The sequence below is a fragment of the Diadema setosum genome, chromosome 20 (genome assembly GCF_964275005.1).
Source record: "Diadema setosum chromosome 20, eeDiaSeto1, whole genome shotgun sequence".
Classification (NCBI taxonomy): Eukaryota; Metazoa; Echinodermata; class Echinoidea; order Diadematoida; family Diadematidae; genus Diadema; species Diadema setosum.
The window spans coordinates 29634442-29656619 of NC_092704.1; the positions used below are offsets into that span (position 1 = coordinate 29634442).

The 22178-nt window shown below is 39.6% G+C and overlaps 1 protein-coding gene across 1 annotated transcript; it reads left to right on the top strand.

Moving 5' to 3' along the window:
• Nucleotides 1-241: 241 nt before the first annotated feature.
• Nucleotides 242-21574, top strand: LOC140243319 (probable ubiquitin carboxyl-terminal hydrolase MINDY-4). Its single transcript, XM_072322992.1, has 15 exons — nucleotides 242-307; nucleotides 2425-2544; nucleotides 3312-3543; nucleotides 4207-4469; nucleotides 6553-6965; nucleotides 8907-9093; nucleotides 9918-10034; nucleotides 10633-10826; nucleotides 12903-12966; nucleotides 13850-13986; nucleotides 14857-14920; nucleotides 15495-15653; nucleotides 16598-16778; nucleotides 18260-18332; nucleotides 19040-21574. Exons 1-15 carry the CDS (start codon nucleotides 242-244, stop codon nucleotides 19086-19088), a joined length of 2319 nt encoding a protein of 772 aa, XP_072179093.1. The 3' UTR covers nucleotides 19089-21574.
• Nucleotides 21575-22178: the final 604 nt, after the last annotated feature.

The following is a 22178-nucleotide window of genomic DNA, read 5'->3' on the forward strand; positions in this document are numbered from 1 at the left end:
TAATCACTGAAATGCGTACTACCCTCGACTTTTCCTGTACCTGCTGCGCGCGCGTTTCCGTATTCTTTCTTGGAGGTACTGTATTGTCAATGTACGAACGTACCCGTGCGTACGCACGATACGCTGGTACAGTACACTGGTACAGCTAGCTATGGATATGGTGGGATAACTTTTCATTAGCGTTTTTTCCGTCTTAACTGGTTCTGCTACTGCTGGAATGGTGAAAGACTCAAGAGTCAAGATGGTTACAAACAGTTACGTCGAAAATATTGCAGCATCTCTAGTAAGAGAATATCTGAGCAGGAAGGTGAGTCTGTGTTGCACTATTTCATCATATTTTTGGAGATCTGTGTGTAGAATTGTGTTGCTATGGTGCGTTGACGCTGCACATAAATGTATCAGTCCCACCTACTCATAACTGTGTAGCTATTGTACTGTTTCCAGTAGTGAGTAAAACTGTCTTTAGTAAGGACAAGAATATAATGACAAGATGTACAGTGTAAGTCTACGTCTACGTCAGTACTCAGCAAAGTCCAATTCTGGATATGATGCTAAGGATAAAACTTGAGTATGTGATGCCGGTGTGATGCAAATATTTACATGGTCATGGTGCGAGTAAAAAAAAAAAAGGGGAAAAAAAAAAAAAAAACTCCAGTGACAGTGTGGAGCGAGCAGTAGGTCTAACGTTAGCATACAGAGATGCGAGTCCTGAAAACGCACCGTCCAGGGCAGAGTGATGTGGCGGTGATGCCTTAGAGCATCTGTAGGGAGTGCATTCCATTTCTACTGCTGTTGGCATAAACATGATAAAGGAGTACCTACAGTAGACGTCTATAGGGTTTACATCTTTAGTGTAGTGAGTTGTCAGAGGTTTGTGTTGGAAGGATGGTAATTCTGCAATCTGGTGTCAGTCATTGGTCATCATATGGTCATTGGTTTCAGATTCTAGAGTAAATGTCCCAGTTCGCGGCCAGGCACCGGTTTGTGGCCACTACAGCATATTTGGTAATATAACGCTGAACACAGCGACACACTACCACACATTCACTAACACACTGCCATTCTACAAAATTCATCCGACGACGTGGAAAAAATCTCCAACAAAAATTAAATTTTCTCACTTAAATGATGACATCTCGCATCAAAAACTTCATTTTCGGTACTTCTTAGCAATCATTATAGTTAAAGATCAAGGGTCTAAGAAACTGGAGATCTTGTCATTTTTCCGATGTTTGTGGATTTTGAATACATGTCCTCACATAGAAATAGAACTTTTGCAAGCCAATGTGGGCCGTCATTTTTTTCCGGAAGTGGATGTCACGATCGAAAAAATAAGAAAAAAATGAGAAAGACAACAATAACACCACCATGCCTGTTCATGGTCAGTGGAAGCGCGTGAGCCCTTTTCACGTGCTTTCGCAATGGGACTTGGCGCTTACGCAACGTTTGCGAGCCAAATAAAGGTGTTCTGCAGAAGATTGCGGAACACGCGCATATTGCATAGGAATTGTACATCAGGCCGTGAACCAGACTACCACGGTCGCGAACCGGCGGACACTGTACCGGATCGCGGTCGTGGTCATTTTTTACTATAGCGATGGACATTGGTCTTGCGATTTTGACAATATTATCAATTGGTACACTGTAAGTGGTCAACCTTTATGTTATAACCTGGGTTAAAGCAATTAGCAAGTTTGCATTTCAGAGTGGAAAAACCCTTATGCGGCCGCGAATCGGGACTTTTACTCTAGGTGTCTTTGTTGATCATTGATGGCTATTGGAGATTGTGATTTTGTACATCAATCCATCATTGTCTTGATGGCAGCTTCCCTCCTGGATTGTAGCGTGGCCCACTCATTTTCTGCAGCATAGCTGTTATGCTCTCTGTGCACTGGTATACATTCTGCACAAACCTGGCAGCACTCCTCTGGATTGCTTGATTGTAGTTGCATGATGGGGGTTCCAGACAGTTGAGCAGTAGGGCCTATTGGCCAATAGGTTCCAGACAGTTGAGCAGTAGGGCCTATTCCAGGTGGGGCCTGGCAAGGGATATGTAAGTTATGCCTTTTCTTTGAGGTTTGGGTGGCAGCGTTTAAGGTTTCACTTGATGAGTCCTAACATTTGGTTGGCTTTCAGGGTGGCATTAGAAATGTGTGTTTTTCAGGAGAGCGTGGATGTGAGAGTGAGGCCTAGGCATGGGTTAATATTAATATTAATATATTTGTTGTTGTTCTTTTCAAAATGGCTTATGGGGGTATAATAACATTTAGGAGTGAAAAAGAGAGAGAGAGAGAGGAAAATAAACAAAGCAGTCATTTGAGAAGGTACAGTACAATGTATGTACTGTGCAAAATTGTGTAATGTTAACCCTTTTCCTACTGATAATCTTATAAACATTACTCTCGTCTCCTCTCCTCTCCACAGGGTTGCAAAGGAACGTTGGAAAGAATGGATGCTGAATTGCCCAGGACAGAGGAAAGCATAGGGAACCGGTCACAGCTGGCCAAAGAGGCTCATATAGAAAAGATTATGAGGAAAAACAAGGTAAGATACCATTATGTTTCAGAGACTTTCTTGGCATACAGTAGTACCACTCAGCTTGGTCATACATTTGGGATTTTCTTTGCAATCAGTTCAGGTGGTGTAGTGGTGAATTTGATGAGATGATATGGGTATTGAACAAAATTCAGCATGATAAATCATAAATTTGTCATCTAGCCACAGGGTATGTCATACTTGGGGGATGTGAGGGCCTTCAATTCATTAAACACAAGCTTATGGCTTAAACATGCTGTAGTGCATTTGAAACTAATGGTTTTTTTTTTTCATCATTATTATCTGTGGCATTTTCACACATTCATGACTTGCAGCAGTTAATTGTTTTAGAAAAGTTTTACCAATAATCACTGGGCATTTTGATCAAGACTGTTATATGAGTCTTGCTTCATGAGTAAATAAAATGCTGTAATTTGTGCAAATTTCCTTGGTAATTCATGCAGACTCAATATTCAGGGGCTACAAGAAGTGTGTTTATCATGCTATTCATTTCAATTTCCAATTTTGTAAAGATGACCGTATTTCTTCCATATTTACTGATCAATGCATTAGCTCATAAAAGATGGTTATATCCTTGCAGGTTTCCTATGTATACTACATTGTAAGTATTATTGAAAAATATATTACACAGATTAGCCTTTGCCCAGTCAGTATTCAATCACAGAGAATATAGTACATGTATGGTACATTTTGTATGAATGTATTTGGCATGTGGAGATACACAAACTTTGCACTGATTATTCGTAACAAAACAGGATACTGCAAAACCATTTCGTGCCATGATCGAGGTCATCGTGAAGTTCCTGATAGAGCGGACAATGTCCAACAAGGAAGGGGACAGTAGTATCCCTGAGCAGAAATCATCCACAGAAGACGTTGGGAAGCCAGAGAAGAGGCACTCTAGACCATCCTCAGCCAGACGGAAGGACAGTTCAGATAACCGGAGAAAGAAGGATGATACTGACAGTGGCATCGTCCCTACACAAGGTGAGAACTATATGGTCACTCCTCTTTAATGCTAGAGTTTCTGTCACTGATAATCCTAAATTTTCAATGATGTTACTTCAGTGACAGATCAAGGTCTCAATGTGTGCACAATTTTGTTTTGCTCACTTCATTTTTGTTTTTCTACGTGTGTGTGTTATCATGATATTTTTACGTTTCACAATCTTTGTAGTCGTGAAAATGCAATTAAACGTTCTCAGGGATACTAATACTCTAGTACTATGATTTTATCTTGCCATGGAGTAATAGTTTGAATATGAAATATATAATGTGATTATAGAATGATTTGGTTCAGGCTGAGAGGTAATGATTTCATGAGACTTTAGTATTATATTGTATATCATTATGTACATTAGAATGTAAAAATGCCACGGGCAAACACTCTGCTGTGTTAGGGCTTGCTTGAATTTGATTCCTGCACTATCTAAATGATCCCTATAATATTGTGAAAGAATTTGCTACATCCAATCTGTGTTTTGTCTCCCCCACCATCATTTTATTAGACTATGGCACTGAATGATAACATCAGACAACATCAGAGATTTTTTGCCAGCACATAGCTTTGACAGTACTGTCATGAAATTGACTGCAATCATAGTCTTGGATTCATTGCTCCCCTCACCCCCTCCCCCTTTCTCTTTGCAGAACTAGGTGGCCTTCCACAGCAGGACCTTGGGTCACTGCGACGAGAACCCACCACCATCGTGACCATGAAAGACCGGCCGAGCGTGAGACGCGCCGAAAGCCCAGAGCAGACACAGGACAGCAAACCGACTGTGTCATCAGACAAAGTAGGATCCTCCTCCGCATTGTCCAAGCGAGAGTCGGAGCCGGCGAGTCGATCCAAGAGACCGGGCAGTGCATCTCGAAACAGAGGACTTGCGGGACCGATTACGAGCAGCCTTGAGGTGCGTGTACAATGTAGAGTGATTACCTCACACATAATGTCTTTGATAGAGTACATGTATCGTAAAATATGGCCGCAAACTTTATGAATGCCATGTGAAAAAAGAAAAATTCTCTTGTAGCACTATAAAGCTCAGGAGTTCTATTTTCATTGTTCTGGTTATTTTTATTTTAATGGAAATTATCAGTCTTTCGTCATTGTAAAGGAGTACCTGACATCAGTGCATTTCGGCATATCTTTGTAGTCTTCTGTAGATGTATGTACAAGTATGTCTGGTTTTTATCTGATTTATTTTTCAGTGTGAGTGCATTGATCTATTTACATTATATGTGACCCGCTACAACAAAAAGGTCCTAAAGTCGCGCACGGTCGAAGCCGTCAAAATCGAGTATGAAGTCAGAGCATTAAAATTTGTCAAAACTTACGATTTTCTGATTTTGATATATTATTGGAGTCTAACATGTCTTCTATCATCTGTCGAAATTTTGAAGCAAAATGATCAAAGGAAAGATAAAAAAATAACGTTTTTCTGAGCCATGTTTTTTGGCGTTTCAACGAAGCAGAAACTGGTTCGAAAATTTGGATTGAGCGCCACAGATAGGTTCCGCCCCTAACAACGACCAGAGTGATCTCATTGGTCAGTTTGCTGCTTGCTGCTAACCGAAGCGTGAAGCTCGCACACTGCCCAGTCGACTGGTGCTTGCGGGCGGGGTGCGCTATGATCAGCCGCTTCTCACATCCTGGTCACTGATTGGTTGGTGAGGAGACCGCCGACGCTGATGTGCTTGAATGAACTCTTCGGGGGTTGCTAGGGCTTACCTTCTATTCGGCCGTCAGATGGTAAAACGGTCTAACTCGAAAATTTGACTTTTTGAGGTAAATTCACTTTCCGGGACATGTGAGGGTGCTCTTTCCAATGGTGCTATGGAGAAAATCCCATCATGTCTTGTTTTAGAGATAATTTCCGCTATCTTGGTACTTTTTTGTATTTTTCCTTCAGATTTGATGGTAAAACAGTCTATCTTTGAGTTAGCCCATTGTCGGTAATATCGTTTGGAGGTAAAACGAGCTATCTTTTACATAAACCATATAACCTTCTTAACTGAGATTTTTTAAATCATCGCTGTCAGATGTTAAAATGGTCTATCTTCGAGTTAGAATAGTTTACACTGTGTTTGTGGTCTATCTACAAGAAGATAGACCATTTTACCATCTTATGATGTGTAGCGGGAGTGTATACATGTGCTGTGGTTAAACAGTCTATCTGCACAAAAATCTCATTTAATTTATGATTAAAACCCCAAATAAGCACAAAATTCTTCAGTTATCAGTGTTTAATATGCTTCTTCTTGTCCCATTGCTAAAAATGCATTATACCCATCTCCTAAAAAAGCTCAAACCTCTAAACTTTAAAGTCATTTTTCTCAGAACAGCAATTTTCGAGATAGACCGTTTTACCATCTGACGGCTGTATTGTCCAGAGGTGAAAACTGACTTGTGTGTCCCTTGATCGCGATTGCGTCGAAAGGAAGACTTTTTTAGGGCGCTTTTCTCGAAACAGTGATTTTCCAGACGTCTCGACATGCTCTCTTTTAAACGTCGATATCTCCGCAGCCGATTATTTTTATAAAATGTGTTGTATATCAATTTAAAGCAGAAAGATTAGGGAATTATATCATGCAATTTTCAAATAATCGACCTCGCCCGACTTAAGGATCATTTTGTTGTAGCGGGTCACATATTCCCTTTTAGGTTGTGTAACATGCAATAAGTTTAGTTGCAGCAAAGATCTGTACTGGTAAAAAGTGGTTTTGTCCTCTCACCCCAATGCTGGAAATGTCTCTTTTTTTCTCTCTCCTGTTGTTTAAACAGATGAAACTTTATTATGCTTCTTAAATAAGTTGTCTTACATTGTGTGGAAGAGCAATGTTTTTCAAAATCTATAGATGTCTATGTCTGCATTTTGAAAGACTACATATATCATACAGTTATGGACAGTTGGTTTCAAGAAATGAATGTGAATTTTTGTTTGTTTGTTTGTTTGGTTTTTAATTTTTTTTGCAAATCCTTGACATGACTTTCAGCCGAGTGACAGGAGGAGAAGCCAAAAGAGCTCCCACGCCTCTGTGTCATCCTCCCTCTCCTCCCCAAACATGACCACACCCCACCTGGATGCCGGTCTCAATTCCTCGGGGCTCGACCTGTCTCCCTCCAAGAAGAAGATGACGTCCTCATCCAGCCGCAGCATGCTGAAGAGCTTCGGCTTTGATCTCTCGCCGGAGAACCCGTCTGACAACCTTGGTCCGAACGCCCCCGCGTCTGGGGCCAAGACTGCTGGTAGTTCGAACCAGAAGGTTAACGGAGATGGGTTGACGTCGTCGACGTCGTCTTCGAAAGATGGGCGGTTGCCAAGACACCGCAGGTCATTTGACGAGGCATTGGATGATACAGAGAAGAACAGTAGACCTGGCTCCAGGAACGCCCACCATAAAAACAAGTGAGGAGTGGTGCAGCATTTTGTGAAATTTTTCAGTCACTGACAACTGTTTTTAAGCTACTGAAATCCTTGCATCTGATTGGATGAGAGCAAATTTGTCAGTGAAAATCACTTACAAAACACTTCATGAAATGGCTATTTAGGTAGATCATAGAGCCGGGGGGGGGGGGGGGGGGGGGGCCTCTCAGGCCCCCCCTCCAGATCTCAGCCGTTGACCGCGCACACACATTGCCTATGATGTAATCTAAAGTACTACGAAGTTAGATTTAAAAAAAATTGTCATTTATGCTAATTTATGCATAATGATGCATGAAATCGGACAATTTGGTATAAATCACTAAATAGAGCTCGAAATGGGCACATTTTTTTTATGTAAATATTCTTTTTAGTGTCCTAAGCAAATATAAGAGAAAAAAATTGAGCTATTCGAAAAAATTTCTTAAGTATTTTATTGTTTTTTTAATTTCTTATGTATTTCTCTGTTTTTTCGACTTCATGTTTTTCATTGTTTTTTCGATGAAACTTGTCCGCGACATTGTTCCGAACAAGAAAATATGTTATTAATTGATTTTAATCAATAAAACCCCCAAATAATCATGCTTTTATGAAATTTGACTGTAAGCACAGTTTCCATTGAAATTGTACACAAATTCATGTTTTTGAGCAATTTTTGGTCTGACATGCATGTACATATTTATGCGAAACTTCGGAACCGCGCGGCCGGGCATCGCAAATTTGGTGTCAAAAGATGCGGGAGACTCGACAGAAAAAAGTCATGAAACATCGCGGCGATAGCTTTTCACGTTAGCGATACATCGCGCGGAATGTCGAGGCCCCCCCCCCCCCCGGCCTAGTTAGGGTTAACACTTATTGTGCTCAGGATTTTTGCATGCTTTTTACTTCATCATTCAGTAATGCCTCCAAATTCAATGTACCGTCAGTCTTTACTATGTAAGTCACCTGGAATAAGTCGAATAATCACCTAAGTCGAAGGTCTTTGCAAGTCCTCTTCTCTTTATATTCTGTTGATTATAGTCCCTCATATGTCAAGTTTTCTCGAAGTCGAAGCTATTTCTTCAGTCCAATTAGATTTGACTGAGGCAAGGTTGACTGTAGTTGTAAAGTTAGCAAGCCCACTCTCGTGTAGCAGTGTGTCTCAGTCCCACAGGAAGGCTTTGGTGACATGATAGTGATGCGGGGGATTAGGTAATCTCTAATCATTGACGATTAGATTCCAGACATCTTTGGCAATCAATGAAGAAAGCACTCCAGCGTGCATGCCAGTTAGTGAACAAAGCACATTAAGGGTTAATGATACACTTGATTGCCTAATATGAAGTTTTGATCACTGCATATTTGCTATTATTGGGAGGTGAATAGCTGTGATATTCAAAGTTCTAGAGATTGACTTGATGAAATGTGAGGCAATAGGGAGTCATTACCTTTTTAGCTAGACATTTGGCCATTGTTCACAATTCCTGCAATAACTTTTTGGAAACTGTCAACAACAAAAACTTGAGTGCATATCAAATCTATGATGGTGTTTGAGAATCTTCATTTAGGCGCATCAAATAGCTCTCTGTATTCATTGAAAGGAATCTAGACAAGTGAAATAGATGGACTCTTTTTTTTTTTTTTTACTGTCTTTGATTCTAGTTCATGTTTCCATATAATTGTTGATTTGTTACTCATTCATCATGTATGTGCCAAAAAAATGACTAGCCTGACTGGAATATCTCTGAGGAAAATAAATAGGTGCCCTCCACTGTAGTGTGGATGCAGGTTTGATTTCTGTGATAGGGGTAACATCACATTGTTTTTTGAACATACAATGTGAACAAACAGAGCAACACATGAAAAGGTGATTGATGGTGATGATTTTTTAGGCTTTCGTTATTGTTCATTCATTCTATTTTTGAATTTCAAATTTTTGATTGACAGAAAATCATCCGTCTCGTCAACTGGCTCCCAGAAGAAGACGTCAAAGGAGGTGTCATCCCTTGGCGACCTTGAGATGGGCGATGTTGATGACCTGGAGGAAGACCTCAGGGACATCCAGCTGGGGTCATACACCCCCAGCACCAGAAAACCCATTGACTCACGACCAATCACGCTGCAGCTAGCCATAGTGAGTTTACATTCCCTTTTATAGTGGTGTCATTTCATTTCACTCTAACCAGTCTGGGCTGGGTAAGCCTGTGTTGGAATCTGTTTGGCTATTTGGACATCTGCCAGTTTAGTTTCACTGCTCATGAACACAGATGTACCAAAAACAAGTTGCACTGCATACGGATTACACAAATCCTGTATGTTCTCATGAATAACAAGGATCTCCTTGCCGACTGCTGAATTGTTGCACAAAGTCTTGGTTTGCAGGCTTTTGTTTTCTTGTAGCATACTGAAAGGCAGTGAAACAGCATGGCATGTCATGGCCAAGTGAATAGCTGCATGAGGGGCTATTCACTATTGTTTTGCTGATTCCACTAGATTAGTTTTATAAGCCACTAAACTACACATGCCCCTTTTTTAAAGTTGGATGGATCCCTTTACATACTTTTGTAGGTTTTTATTTGTAAAAATACATGTAGCTGAAAGTTCTCTTTGCTGCATCTGCTTCATAAAATTCTTGGCATTTGAAACCACTTAAGTGCTCTCTGCAATGTTTCAGCTTCTGAGGAGAAGGCCTTATAAAGTTACCGTACGTTAGATAAGTGCACAGTCCTTCTACAGTGAAGGACTTTTATTTTTGGGACTCAAGTGTCGTCTGTGGTTATTTTTCCGATAGGATAAAGAAGAACACAAGATTATTTTAGATCACAACAACGGCACCTAGAAAAATGTGCTCTCCAAGATGAGGATTGCAATGCCATTGATAATATGAAAGCAAAAGCTTGAAGAGTGTTTGAGGAGAGAAAAGAGTGGTCCTCATTTTTGTTTTTGTTTTTCACACAGCAACTGAAGACACTTCTGTTTGGGAGCAGCACAGGATGTTTCAACGATGAGTGGAGACTGCAAGGGTGTGGATTCAACAGCATCTCCGACATATCATATGGGATTGTGCAACACAAAGTGAGTGCTACAGAAATCATAACGTTCTGAGATAATGGGGTTTCCTGGTAATTTATGTGCTAGTGACCAAAGTTAATTTTACATTCCATCCCAGATAATTCATGCAAGACAGTGAAGCTTTAACCTGTTGAGGACTGTTTGATTTTGCTACACTTGTACGACACACATTTCCCATAGACACCAGCCCGAGAATACTCGAGACTCGTCCTCAGCGGGTTTATAAATGTATTACTTTGTGGACATTTAATAGAAATTCATGTTTTCAATCTATTTACTCAACTAGTTCTTTGCTTGTTATTGTTATAAAAAGCCAGACTCTACCTTTGTTTTGTTGTTGCTTTGTTCTACAAGTCCATATTTTGAAAGGAGCTGTCTGTAGTGTGTGCATGGTTGGTAGGGCAGTAATCATGATTTGTGGTTGATGGAGTGTGACATCCAACAACCTCAAAAAGACATACCAAGTCCTCTGAATAGCACTTCCCATGACCATGAATATGATACCAGGTGCGAGACTGTACGATTAAGATGAAGTTTGTATTTTTGTGTTTGTTTGTTTATTTGCTTGTTTGTCTGTTTGTTTGTTTGTTTGTTTTTTAAGGGTGGTCCATGTGGGGTGCTAGCTTCAATCCAGGCCTGCATGCTCCAGAGGCTGCTCTTCCCTGAAGGTAGCATCCAGATGACTGCTACCAATTTGAAGCAACTCACCCTGAAGAGGAGAACAGACAGCCTGGTCCAAGCCATCTGTGATATCGTGTGGAGAGCCGGCCAGAAACAGAGTGCTGCTATTGCTCTGTGAGTCTGCACACATCTTTGTGACACCCTAAAATTGGCAACCCGTTGATCTTATTTTCATGTTTGTGTCATAAAAAAAGAGAAGAAAATGCAGACTACTGTATACGCCAAATATTTTGCAAGGTTTTTATTTGGGCGAATTTCGCGAGTCAGGTGCTATTCGCGAAATTAAAGACATGCAAGAATAAAGACTCTGATCCCAATATGAATGTGACACACATGTATACATTTCTCCATTCTGTACAGTACTCCATGATCACAAATTTAGCCACTCGCAAAATCGTCAGGAAGTTCCGATTCGTGAAAATTTAGACTAGCTTAATATATGACGTATACAGTATCATAGTTATTCATGTATTTTTTTCGCTGGGGTGTCCAATACCCAATTCTATTTTGTAGTCATTTTATGTGTATGTTGGATTATTCCTTGCCCACTACTGTATGAGCTGTTATTTTCGCATACAGATATTCTCGCAAATGGGGAGTTCACTGACTTTTTGGAGATGTTGAAGTTGTTTTTCGGAATTGACACTGACACTGACACTATCATAACTTGCACTATTACCCTAGCGCAGTGCAGCATTTTCGTGTGTTGTTAAATTTGCGATCCAACTGTGATTCGCGAAATTCGTGAAAATCAAACCCTTGGGAAACTAACAGCTAATACAGTATTTGTCACTATTATGACTGTCATTGTTTTCAACTCAAATTTGACTTAAATTTCTTAGTCCCAAATATTGATATATCAAACATTACGATTGAGATTTAAAGCTGTTTGAAGCATAAACTTACCCATGGCAAAGGGAGTTGCTCTAAATAAATTTTCATACTTTTAGAAACCCTTATTTTGTTTTTAATAGTCAATTGTGAACACGAGTCATTTTCATTGATTCTTGCATTATCCTAAGGTTTGTTGTCCCCGCCGAACGAGTTCGAGCAGGGGACTATGAAACGGGCTCCGTACGTGTGTGTGTCCGTGTGTCCGTGTGTCCGTCCGTGCGTCCGTGCGTCCGTGTGTCCGTCCGTGCGTCCGTCCGTGCGTCCGTGTGTGATCAAAATGTTCAAAATGCTACTCCTTCGCCATTTCTAACCTGATTTTGATTCTGTTTGCTTTATATGATAGCACTACATGGGAGCTTTGAAACTTCTATAAAGAATTTCAGTTGTGACCTTTGACCTTGACCTTTGACCTATATTGTACATTTTGCTTCAAAATGCTACTTCTTCGCCATTTCTAACCCGATTTTGATTCCGTTTGCTTTATATGATGGCACTAGGTGAGGGCTTCAAAACTTCTACACAGAATTTTGACCTTTGACTTCTTTGACCTTTGACCTTGATTTTTTGCCTATATTGTACATTGGCTACAAAATGCTACTCCTTCGCCATTTCTAACCCGATTTCGATTCCGTTTGCTTTATATGATGGCACTAGGTGAGGGCTTCAAAACTTCTACACAGAATTTTGACCTTTGACTTCTTTGACCTTTGACCTTGATTTTTGACCTAAATTGTACATTTTGCTACAAAATGCTACTCCTTCGCCATTTGTAACCCGATTTCAATTCCGTTTGCTTTAAGTGATGGCACTTGGTGAGGGCTTCAAAACTTCTACACAGAATTTTGACCTTTGACTTCTTTGACCTCTGACCTTGATTTTTGACCTGTATTGTACATTTTGCTATTAAATGCTACTCCTTCGCCATTTCTAACCCGATTTCGATTCCGTTTGCTTTATGTGATGGCACTAGGTGAGGGCTTCAAAACTTCTACACAGAATTTTGTCCTTTGACTTCTTTGACCTTTGACCTTGATTTTTTACCTATATTGTACATTGGCTACAAAATGCTACTCCTTCGCCATTTCTAACCCGATTTCGATTCCGTTTGCTTTATGTGATGGCACTAGGTGAGGGCTTCAAAACTTCTACATAGAATTTTGACCTTTGACTTCTTTGACCTTTGACCTTGATCTTTTTACCTATATTGTACATTTTGCTACTAAATGCTACTTCCGGCGGGGACATATATTACGCACCGCGTAATTTCTACTTTTCCTTGTTTTGTTCTGTTTTTAGACCGACGCCTAAAGCTCATTTCCCAGGTGGAGGGAGGTACAAGACTGATGGTGTGACTGAAACGGTAAAATTCCAACTAATAATTCCACCTGAATTCCACTTGTAGTCATCTTTTACTGGACACAAATCATAGACTAGTTAACATGCAGATAAAAGACATTTATTAACGTTACTCAAACTCACCATAAAAATTAATTTCATAGGAGTGGTTTTCGATGTACAGATATAATCATCTTTACAAAACCAATCAAGAGCTAGTGACATACAGTTGAATAATGACGTTGTGCTTGGATAACCAGAAAGTGCATTTCAGTGAAAGGCATTGCCGTCTGGCCATTGTGTTTTAAAGGCAGATTGGCTTAAAAAGTTGATCCACAGAATTATTCATGTTGTAATCTTGACAAGACGCTGATGAAAAGCTTGCGACATATGGATGAAGGTAATTTGTTCTTATGAAGACAAAATACAGTGTATTCTGGTGAAGTGTATGATGTCTAACTGTAATGTTATTGAAACTGACAATTCATTTTAAACTGGGTTTTCATCTGTCATGAATAGGGAACATATAATCTCGTACAGTGAGAGGAGTGTAGTCCTAATGTGCTTGCTGCATCTTAAAATAACAACTCAAGATGTACAAATTGAGATGTCAAATCATGTTTGATATTGGTATAGTATGTCAGAGTAGCAATGCTACTGTAATAAACTGTAGGTGTTCCATTCAGCAAACGCTTTCACTTCTCACACCCCCCCCCCAAAAAAAAAACAACAACAACAACAGCAACAACAAAAACTGAGACTCATTTTCCCCTCAAAGTTGCTGCTTTTTTTGGGGAGAGGGAAAAAAAATCACTTTCTGGTAAGGTTGTCAGTGGCACACCCATCACTGGAATAAGTCAAGAACAGAACTAATAAACTATGCCTTTGAACTGAACTGCCTTTTTTAGATCAACCTGAACCTCTTCAAGTCGAGAAGCGAGCTCCAGGAGTTTGTCCAAGCCAACATTGGGACTTTCCTGGACAGCAGAGGGCCTGGCTGTATCCTGCTCCTTTACTCGGCCCTCTTTTCACGAACCCTGGACATGTAAGTCTTTTTGACCCAGGTCATGTAAGTGTTTTTTACCATGATGTAAAGTCTCTTGCATTATCTTTCTTTCATTTCTGCAACCTCTCTTTTTCACACCCCTCTTTGTTTGTCAATCCTCTTTGAGTAATTGTTGCTCAACATCGTTTGAAACCATATTGTGACTCTATTGCGTATAGGCGAATTGCTTATCGATAACGGTCTCCTCCACTTGTATACCTTGAGATGCAATGAATAATGTACTTACGCTATACACACTAATATTTCTTTTGATTACTGTTGTTTGTATTTTGATGTGAAAACTAATGATTTTGTCATAGTGATTTTATTTGTATGAATGAAGAAATGAAACAAACTCAAACTCAAACCTGCCACTATCATCCTATTGTTGAAACCCCCCCCCCCCCTTTTTCCCGGGGAGAGAGATGGATGGAGAGGGATGGGGCAGGCTTAAGAATGCTAGTAATGTTGCTTCACAAATTACATGTGCATATGCCTAAGAGAAAGTCACATATTTTGACTATTAAGTTCATTGATATGCAGACTTCAAACAGGTAAACAATTGATGTTCTGTTCCCCCCCCCCCCAAAAAAAAAAAAAAATATACAAAGCAAGTTTTCAGCAAGTTTGTGTCTGAAAGACATATGACCAATCACCATAAATGGCCGGATTTCCATATCAAACATTCTGTGACATTTCTGAAACTCATTTTCTCCTCTGCAGTATTAATCCCCATTATGATCATTGCTTTCTCGGGAGAGGTTGACATTTATACTGGTAGTTTAACAGTCATGAATATTGGATTCTTTTTCCTATTATACTCGCAATTTATCTTTCTTTCGATCTCTATCTCTCGCTCTCTCCGGTTAGGGTGATAGAAGACATGGATGACCCAGGGACCAAATTTCTTGGAGCCCACGGATACTGCACTCAAGTGAGAATTTTGACCTTTTATTTCCAAATGTTTCTTCTATTTCCTGTCAGCTGTGGAAAAGGATGGCGTAATATCTGTCGACTACTGCACGATTGTAAATCAAATATTTCCAACAGGGATTCATACATTGAAAAGGTCAAAAACACATGAATTTCTTACTGTCTTGTATATCACAGAAAGGCCTCTTTTTTAATAACACAACATCTTTAAAAATTTAAGCAACCCCTAGTAACACATCTTTTAACATTTAAGCAACCCCTCCCCTAAAAAAAAAAACACAGAAACAAAAATCCAAAAGGCATCATTCCAACAGCAATTCTAACCCAGATACTCCAAATAGTTTTTTTGTTTTTGATTTTTTTTTAAATGTACACCAGACCAGTAGTACCGTAGTATGTTTTATGCGCACCAGACCAGTACTAGCATGTTCTCAGATACAAAATGTAGAACATAATATTTAATGCTAGAATGGGATCAGTGACAGTCAAGAACATTGTTAGTGTAGTTGCCATTTACCGCCATCACTCCAGTTCTGTTGATGTCTTTTGCGTATGTGTGTACGTGTGTGCTGCAGGAGATGGTCAACCTGATACTGACCGGCAAGGCAGTGTCCAACGTCTTCAACGACGTGGTGGAGCTGGGGTCTGGCAAAGAGATGACCAGGCTGAAAGGACTGAGCGGGAGGAGCGACATCGGCCTCCTATCTCTCTTTGAACACTACAAGTCATGCCAGGTATGAACACACCTACTTTTTGAGCACTGCAAGTTGTGCCAGGTATGAACACATCTGCTCTTTGAGCACTACAAGTCATGTCAGGTATGAACACACCTGCTCTTTGAGCACTACAAAACATGCCAGGTATGAACACACCTACTCTTTGGGCACTACAAATCTTGTCAGGTATGAACGCATCTAGTACGTCTCCCTGGTTTTCCAAGAGGCTCCCTGAAAACTTCAAGTTCTCTCTTCATGTCCTGATGAGAGGCACACCTCGCTGATTTAGGAAATTAGGTTTTTGCCTGTGGAGGTGCATGTTGCACTTGAGTATCTCCCAGAGTTCTCTGTGGAACATCCTTCCTAGCTGTGATGTGTGGGGTGGTGGCAACACTTTATAAACCAAATACTGCCCCTACCCCTTCCCCCAAGCAGTTGTCTTTGAAATGTAATGTATATTTCTGATAGAAAGGTTTAAGGTTTATTTCATTTGTGGAATTTATTAATGTTATTATTAATTCATTAATGTGTTGATTAATCTCCAAAAACTCATCCAAAGATATCCAAGCAGTGGGAAATCTTTATTCCGTGTCCGAGTTTCTCTTAATTCAATCTTTAACCATCCCAAAATTCTCTAGAGCACATCAAGCTTTTGCAGTGGCAGCAGCAGAACTATGGAATGCTCTCCCCGATGATATTAAACGTGCAAGAACAGTTAATTTTGGTACAATTCTGAAGGCACATTTATTTTTACAATGAAGTGTTCCACCTTTTATTACCTCTCTAGATTTCACTGTATCAATGATGTTTCTTCAGTATGTGCTCATGTTTGTCTCCTCCTTTACTTTCATCCTTGAAGCACATAGAGATGTCTTTCAGAATATGATCTAGGTTAGAAGTATTAGAATAGGTTAATTGTTTTAATTTCAATGATACAATACACGCGTCTGTATGCTGTCCAGGTGGGGACGTACTACAAGACGCCTCGCTTCCCGATCTGGGTGGTGTGCAGTGAGAGCCACTTCAGTGTCTTCTTCTCCATCAAGAAGGAGCTGGTCAGCGACTGGCGGGCCGAGAGACGCTTTGACCTCTACTACTATGATGGTCTGGCCAACCAGCAGGAGGAGATCAGACTGACCATAGGTATGGAGTGTCCAGTACAAATATAGAGTTGACTGCACTTTGAGTGATTCACAACCTCATACTAAACACAAACCTTCAAACAACACATAACTTGAAAAATTTTCATCAAGATTGTCCGTTTTGGTTGTTGTTGCTATCTGTCTGTTTTTTTTTTATTGTTTTGTTCACATACTAAATGCCTTTCCTTTACCTGTTTGTTTGTTTGTTTGTTCATTTCCATATGAGAAGATGGCTGGATAGCCCATATTCAGCTACGCTAAGCTGGTCTTCCATAGGGTCCAGTTGGATGTGAGGTGGGACCACTTCACCGGGTTAAATACCCTGCTCTTTGCGATGAATGAATGAAGTGGGATCTTTTACGTGCATAAGTTGTGACTCTCTCATACACAGGACCTCCATTTTATGACCTATCCGAGGGTCAGAGTGTTTTGCCTCTTGCTAGAGAGGACGGTATGATTACACACAACATTGCTCAGTCCAGACTCGGGTTTGAACCAGGGTCCTTATGATCGTGAGGCAGATGGGCTACCAGCTAAGCCAACTCACTTAGTGATCCTCAAAGCAATCAATGGATATTATGAGTGTAGTTGCTTAAAGTGATATGGTTGGATTTAGCATGCCTGTGCCCTAACGTAGCAACCTGCAGAACACTCACTCACTCCATCCCCCTAGTAAAGGGTTCCAGCTACATTGCCACTTTAGGGCACACACATCCTAAGACCAACCATATAAATGTTCAGCTCTGTTCTGGACGTGGATGCACACCAGTCCTGTATACTACATGTACATGTAGATACCATACATTCTACCTGAGCAGAGGGGAGCAGCGTAAATAAAGATTTTTTGCTCAATGACACTGGTGCTGTGATATGGCTTTAACCTTTGACCCTGTCCCTGTCAATTATAATTCAAAGTGATGTGTTGACCATATCATCTCTATAATACTTTGTGTGATATCAATGACAACACCAGACCAAATCATTTGGTATGTTGTGAGATGAATGCAGACATGCATACTGATAGCAGTACAGTGTACTCCCATTGTAAAAAGTCCCCAAGACCAGCAGTTTTCTTCTGTAATATTGAAATGTTATTTCTGAACAGTATAATGTATATAAACATAATTATATTTGAGACCTGAATTTGATTTTGCTGTAACAACAATTTCATTCAATCCATGTCCGTTGTAATGGTACCATACTGTATCTGGGGGATAAGGACTGAATTGCTGTTCCCAGAAAAGTCTTCATACACTGTTTAATCACTGAACATAATGACTTATCCTGATATCAGAACCACTCTGGTGGCAAAGAATTGTGCCTTTGTTTCTTATTTGTTTCCAAAATCTGCCTACATCAAAATGTCAATGTGAACATCAGTTTCAATGACATGGAGCTTGTGATGCCGATCTGTTACTCATTGTAAGATGTGTGATTTTGTTTTGATTTGTTCCCCTATTCTCCTTCATTGGTTCTGTCCAGACACCTGCCAGCCATGTCTAACCTCAGACAGTGAGGACCTAGTGCCACCACTAGAGCACTGCATCCGAACAAAGTGAGTCACTTTAGAATTCAGTCATTCAAAATTCAGTCATTCAGAATGCATTTATATAGAATGCAATCACTTAGAATTCAGTCAGCAGAATACAATCATTCAGAATGCAGTTATTCAGAATTCAGTCATTCAGAATGCAGTCATGCAATCATTCTGAATTTCAGTCACAATGAGTCACTCAGAATGCAGTTGTTAAGAATGCAGTCATTCAGAATGCAATCATTCAGAATGCAGCCATTCAGAATGCAGTCATACAGAATGCTGTCATGTAGAATGCAATCACTCAGAATACAGATTGAGATTGCAGTCATTGTCCATTATGCAGTAGATGTAGTATATCTTTACTGGAGGCTGCTGCATCACAGATGTAGTCATCAATTGATCATTCACAGATGTAGTCATCAATTGATCATAGCATAAAGCTAAAATGGAAGTCCATTCTGTTGTAAATGAAGCTAAGTAGAAAAATTAAGAGAATTTCTCTCTCCCTACTGTACATATATGTTCGTGTGTACACATATTTGTCAATGTACATAGATCTTTTCAATATAAATGCAAAGATATGCAGATAGTTATGTTTACATAGAAAAACTGTAATATATGTGTGTTTTGCTTGTGTGTGTGAGATGCACTGAAGAGATGCATATTTAGAACATCAGCATAACTTATACCTCTCTATTTCTGGGACTTTTTTTTCCATCTGGTAGATGGCCTGAAGCATCGGTTGATTGGAATGGAAGCGAGCCCATCTTATGAGAGTGGAGTCACCTGTCTTCACAGCTGAATAGCCCAAGATGTGTTTGAGCACCACTCTTCAAAAGTGGGCATTCATCCTCCTACATGCTTGAAGAATAGATGTGGACAAATGCATTTGGCTCACATTTCCTTTTGAACCTTTCGCTGCATAAAACCAACGCATAAGGACTGTAGCTTTGAGGAAGATCAAATTCAGTTTTGTCCATGGCTGAAGAATTTTAAAACCTTCTATGTATGAGTAATCCTCATCTGGAATAGAATGTTTCTGCAGCTAGGATAGGCCTTTGACAATATCAAGATGAGCATTTATACTTGCAGTTATATTGTCACCAATACATTGTTGTTCATAAGAGTATACATCCATTAAACTTGCATTATAAACAAAATAAGATAGCAATAGTGTTATTCTTCAGAAGAAAGCAAATGATATTGATTGTTTCTCTATGTGGAAGGAAGTGATAGATATTTACCATAATTGATAGCTCTTTGAAGTCAATCAGGGGTTTATTCATATATGGCTCCAATAAGTTGGCACAGTACTGGGCATAATACTTTACAAGTAGCCTACAAATGCTGAATGTGGTTGTCTTCAGCTCCATGTAAAGACCCAGTAGTGTGTGGATCCGTGCAGAGGGAAGGCTGGCCCAATTCTGATATAAGAATTCCTGTAACAAATTGTGTACAGCTGTACCAATGATCTCTGTGTAAGTCCACACACAGCCAAAGAATCTTGATTGGAGTAGAATGTTACTGATGATTGTGTTCTTTGGTGCACATATAGATGCTGATAGGCAATTTATTGTATTCTAGCAGGCTGCATCACTCATGGATTTTGAATATACTTCAGTGGGCAGCAAATCAAGATGGATTCAATCGGGCCATCATTCTCTCTCCACTCTACTGTCTCTTTTAAACAACAACTAAATGTCATGATTTAATGAAATTAATTATTTCAACAACAAAAAAAGATTGTATACCATTTCTTCTGGCGGTAGTGCAATAGCAGTCAAATGTATGTGTGTAATAATATGCCATCTACTTGAAAGACAAACAAGGAAAAAATCTCATCACGTTGGCTTGCTTCGTGTCTGTTGTCCAACGGCTTGATTACAATTTCCTGTAAACTTGATATGTAGCAATACATTCAATAGGTGGTAAATGTGCCCCATGGACAAAACATGCAATGCCAAACTTTAACTTTCTCGCAGAGGAGGACGAGTGTTGTTGATTATTTGAATGTTTGATGGCACAGAACTGTACTTTGCATCATTTTTGGGCATCACGGTATTCACCTGCTCTCAGGAATTTTAGAGGAAGGCGAGAAAGGGGGGGGGGGGGTGGTGCAGGTGGTCCCTGCCGCTCGATTTCATTCATTAGCCTGATGGTTTAAAATTATGGGTAATATTATCAAAGAACAGATATTGTTGATGGATGATTGTTGTTTTTTTAGCTGCATGAATGTGGATTTGATGTCACTTTCAAATCGAACAAGATCAACCTCATAATAACTAAGAGAAGCGAGAGTTACAAATCTTTGCACATTAGGCGTGTTTGCAAACCCTGTGTGGTAAAAGAAGTGTGTTATTCTATGTGGTGCTGTGAATTGTCCACTGCAATTTTCGTTCTCTCATTGTAAAGACGACAAAATAGACGCGCCACCAAATAACTCGGAGGATAGTTGTCAGAGTAAAATAGGACTTGGACGATGTGACATAGAATCAGTCTAGAAGATGAATCTAATAGTTAAAGGGATGGTATAGTATTTGTTGAGGGGAGAATTCAGCTTTTACATTTTGGGAGATGCTTTGAAATGACTTTATGAAATGTTACAAAGTGTATGCTTCTCACAGGAATTCCAAGTTTATTTGATGAAAATCAGGAATGAAACAGCTGAGATATCCAAAAACAAAGTAAAATAAAGCAATGTTAATAAAATGTGGGCCTCACCTTTTATTAGGATCACTTAGCTTTGGAGTATCCCAGCCGTTTCAAACCAATTTTCTTCAAATGAACTTTGAATTCCTTGTAGAATTATATACTATTTCTTATTTCATAAGAGATTTCTCATTATCTCATAAAATCTTCATCAAAAAAAGTTAGAAACCTCAAGCCCCATCTCAACCAAAACTGTATTATCCCTTTAAGTTAGACAGTTGTTCCTTTTGCCCTGATTCTTGTGCTGAATTGGACAAGCAACAAATGTGAGTTACCACAGAAGAGTTGAAATTAAGCCATCAAACAGAATTTTTGTACGTTTTTGAGGTGGAATATCACCTCTTCACTCAGCTTTTTTGCCTTTGGTCTGTGCTTTGTCAGCTGTATTTTGTCTCAGCATCCAGACCTTTTAGTTGTAACAGAAAGATTTTGCGAGATCTTGTTAGCCTTGCACCCTTTGTGTAATTCATGCTCTTTTCTTAGTACTTGTACAGACCTAATTTTTTCATGCGACAAGCATGTATTCATATTCTATGAATAAAAGATTTTAAAAGTTCACAAGACTTGATTCACCTGCATGTCTGTATGCACAGTAGTGTGAGAGGTTGACCTTTACAGTACAGATGTGTATCCACACTGTCTCACATGTTGTGATTTACACACATATTTATTAGCTGCTTTTTCCCCCTCTCTCTCTCAAGAGAAGGGGGCACTATTAATGTTGAATGTCATTAACAATAGAGTGAAGAGCGTGCGAGATGTAAGAAAAAACAGCAAACATACAAACAAAAAAATGGAGCCAAACAAAATAGCTGTTTTTGGTTACGAGGACCTCATCCTCCCATCTCTGTCATAATTCTCTTTCTCATGAACAGACCAACGCTCGATCGTGACACCAGCAGGCTTTTACAGTAATTTAAAGACACTCATGTTTAGACCAGGAAGAACCAACAAACTCTCCTTTTCGTTTCTTTAATCATTTACTTAAAATCGTCTGAAACATTACAAGAAAAATATAATGTAAGCAATCACAAATTACGTCGACGTGACGTACAGAGAACACAGTTTGTTGTTGTTGTTGTTGATATGGTCTGACATGAACAATTGATTGAGAAAATGTATACAATTAGAATAAAGACTGGAACGTTCGATTCG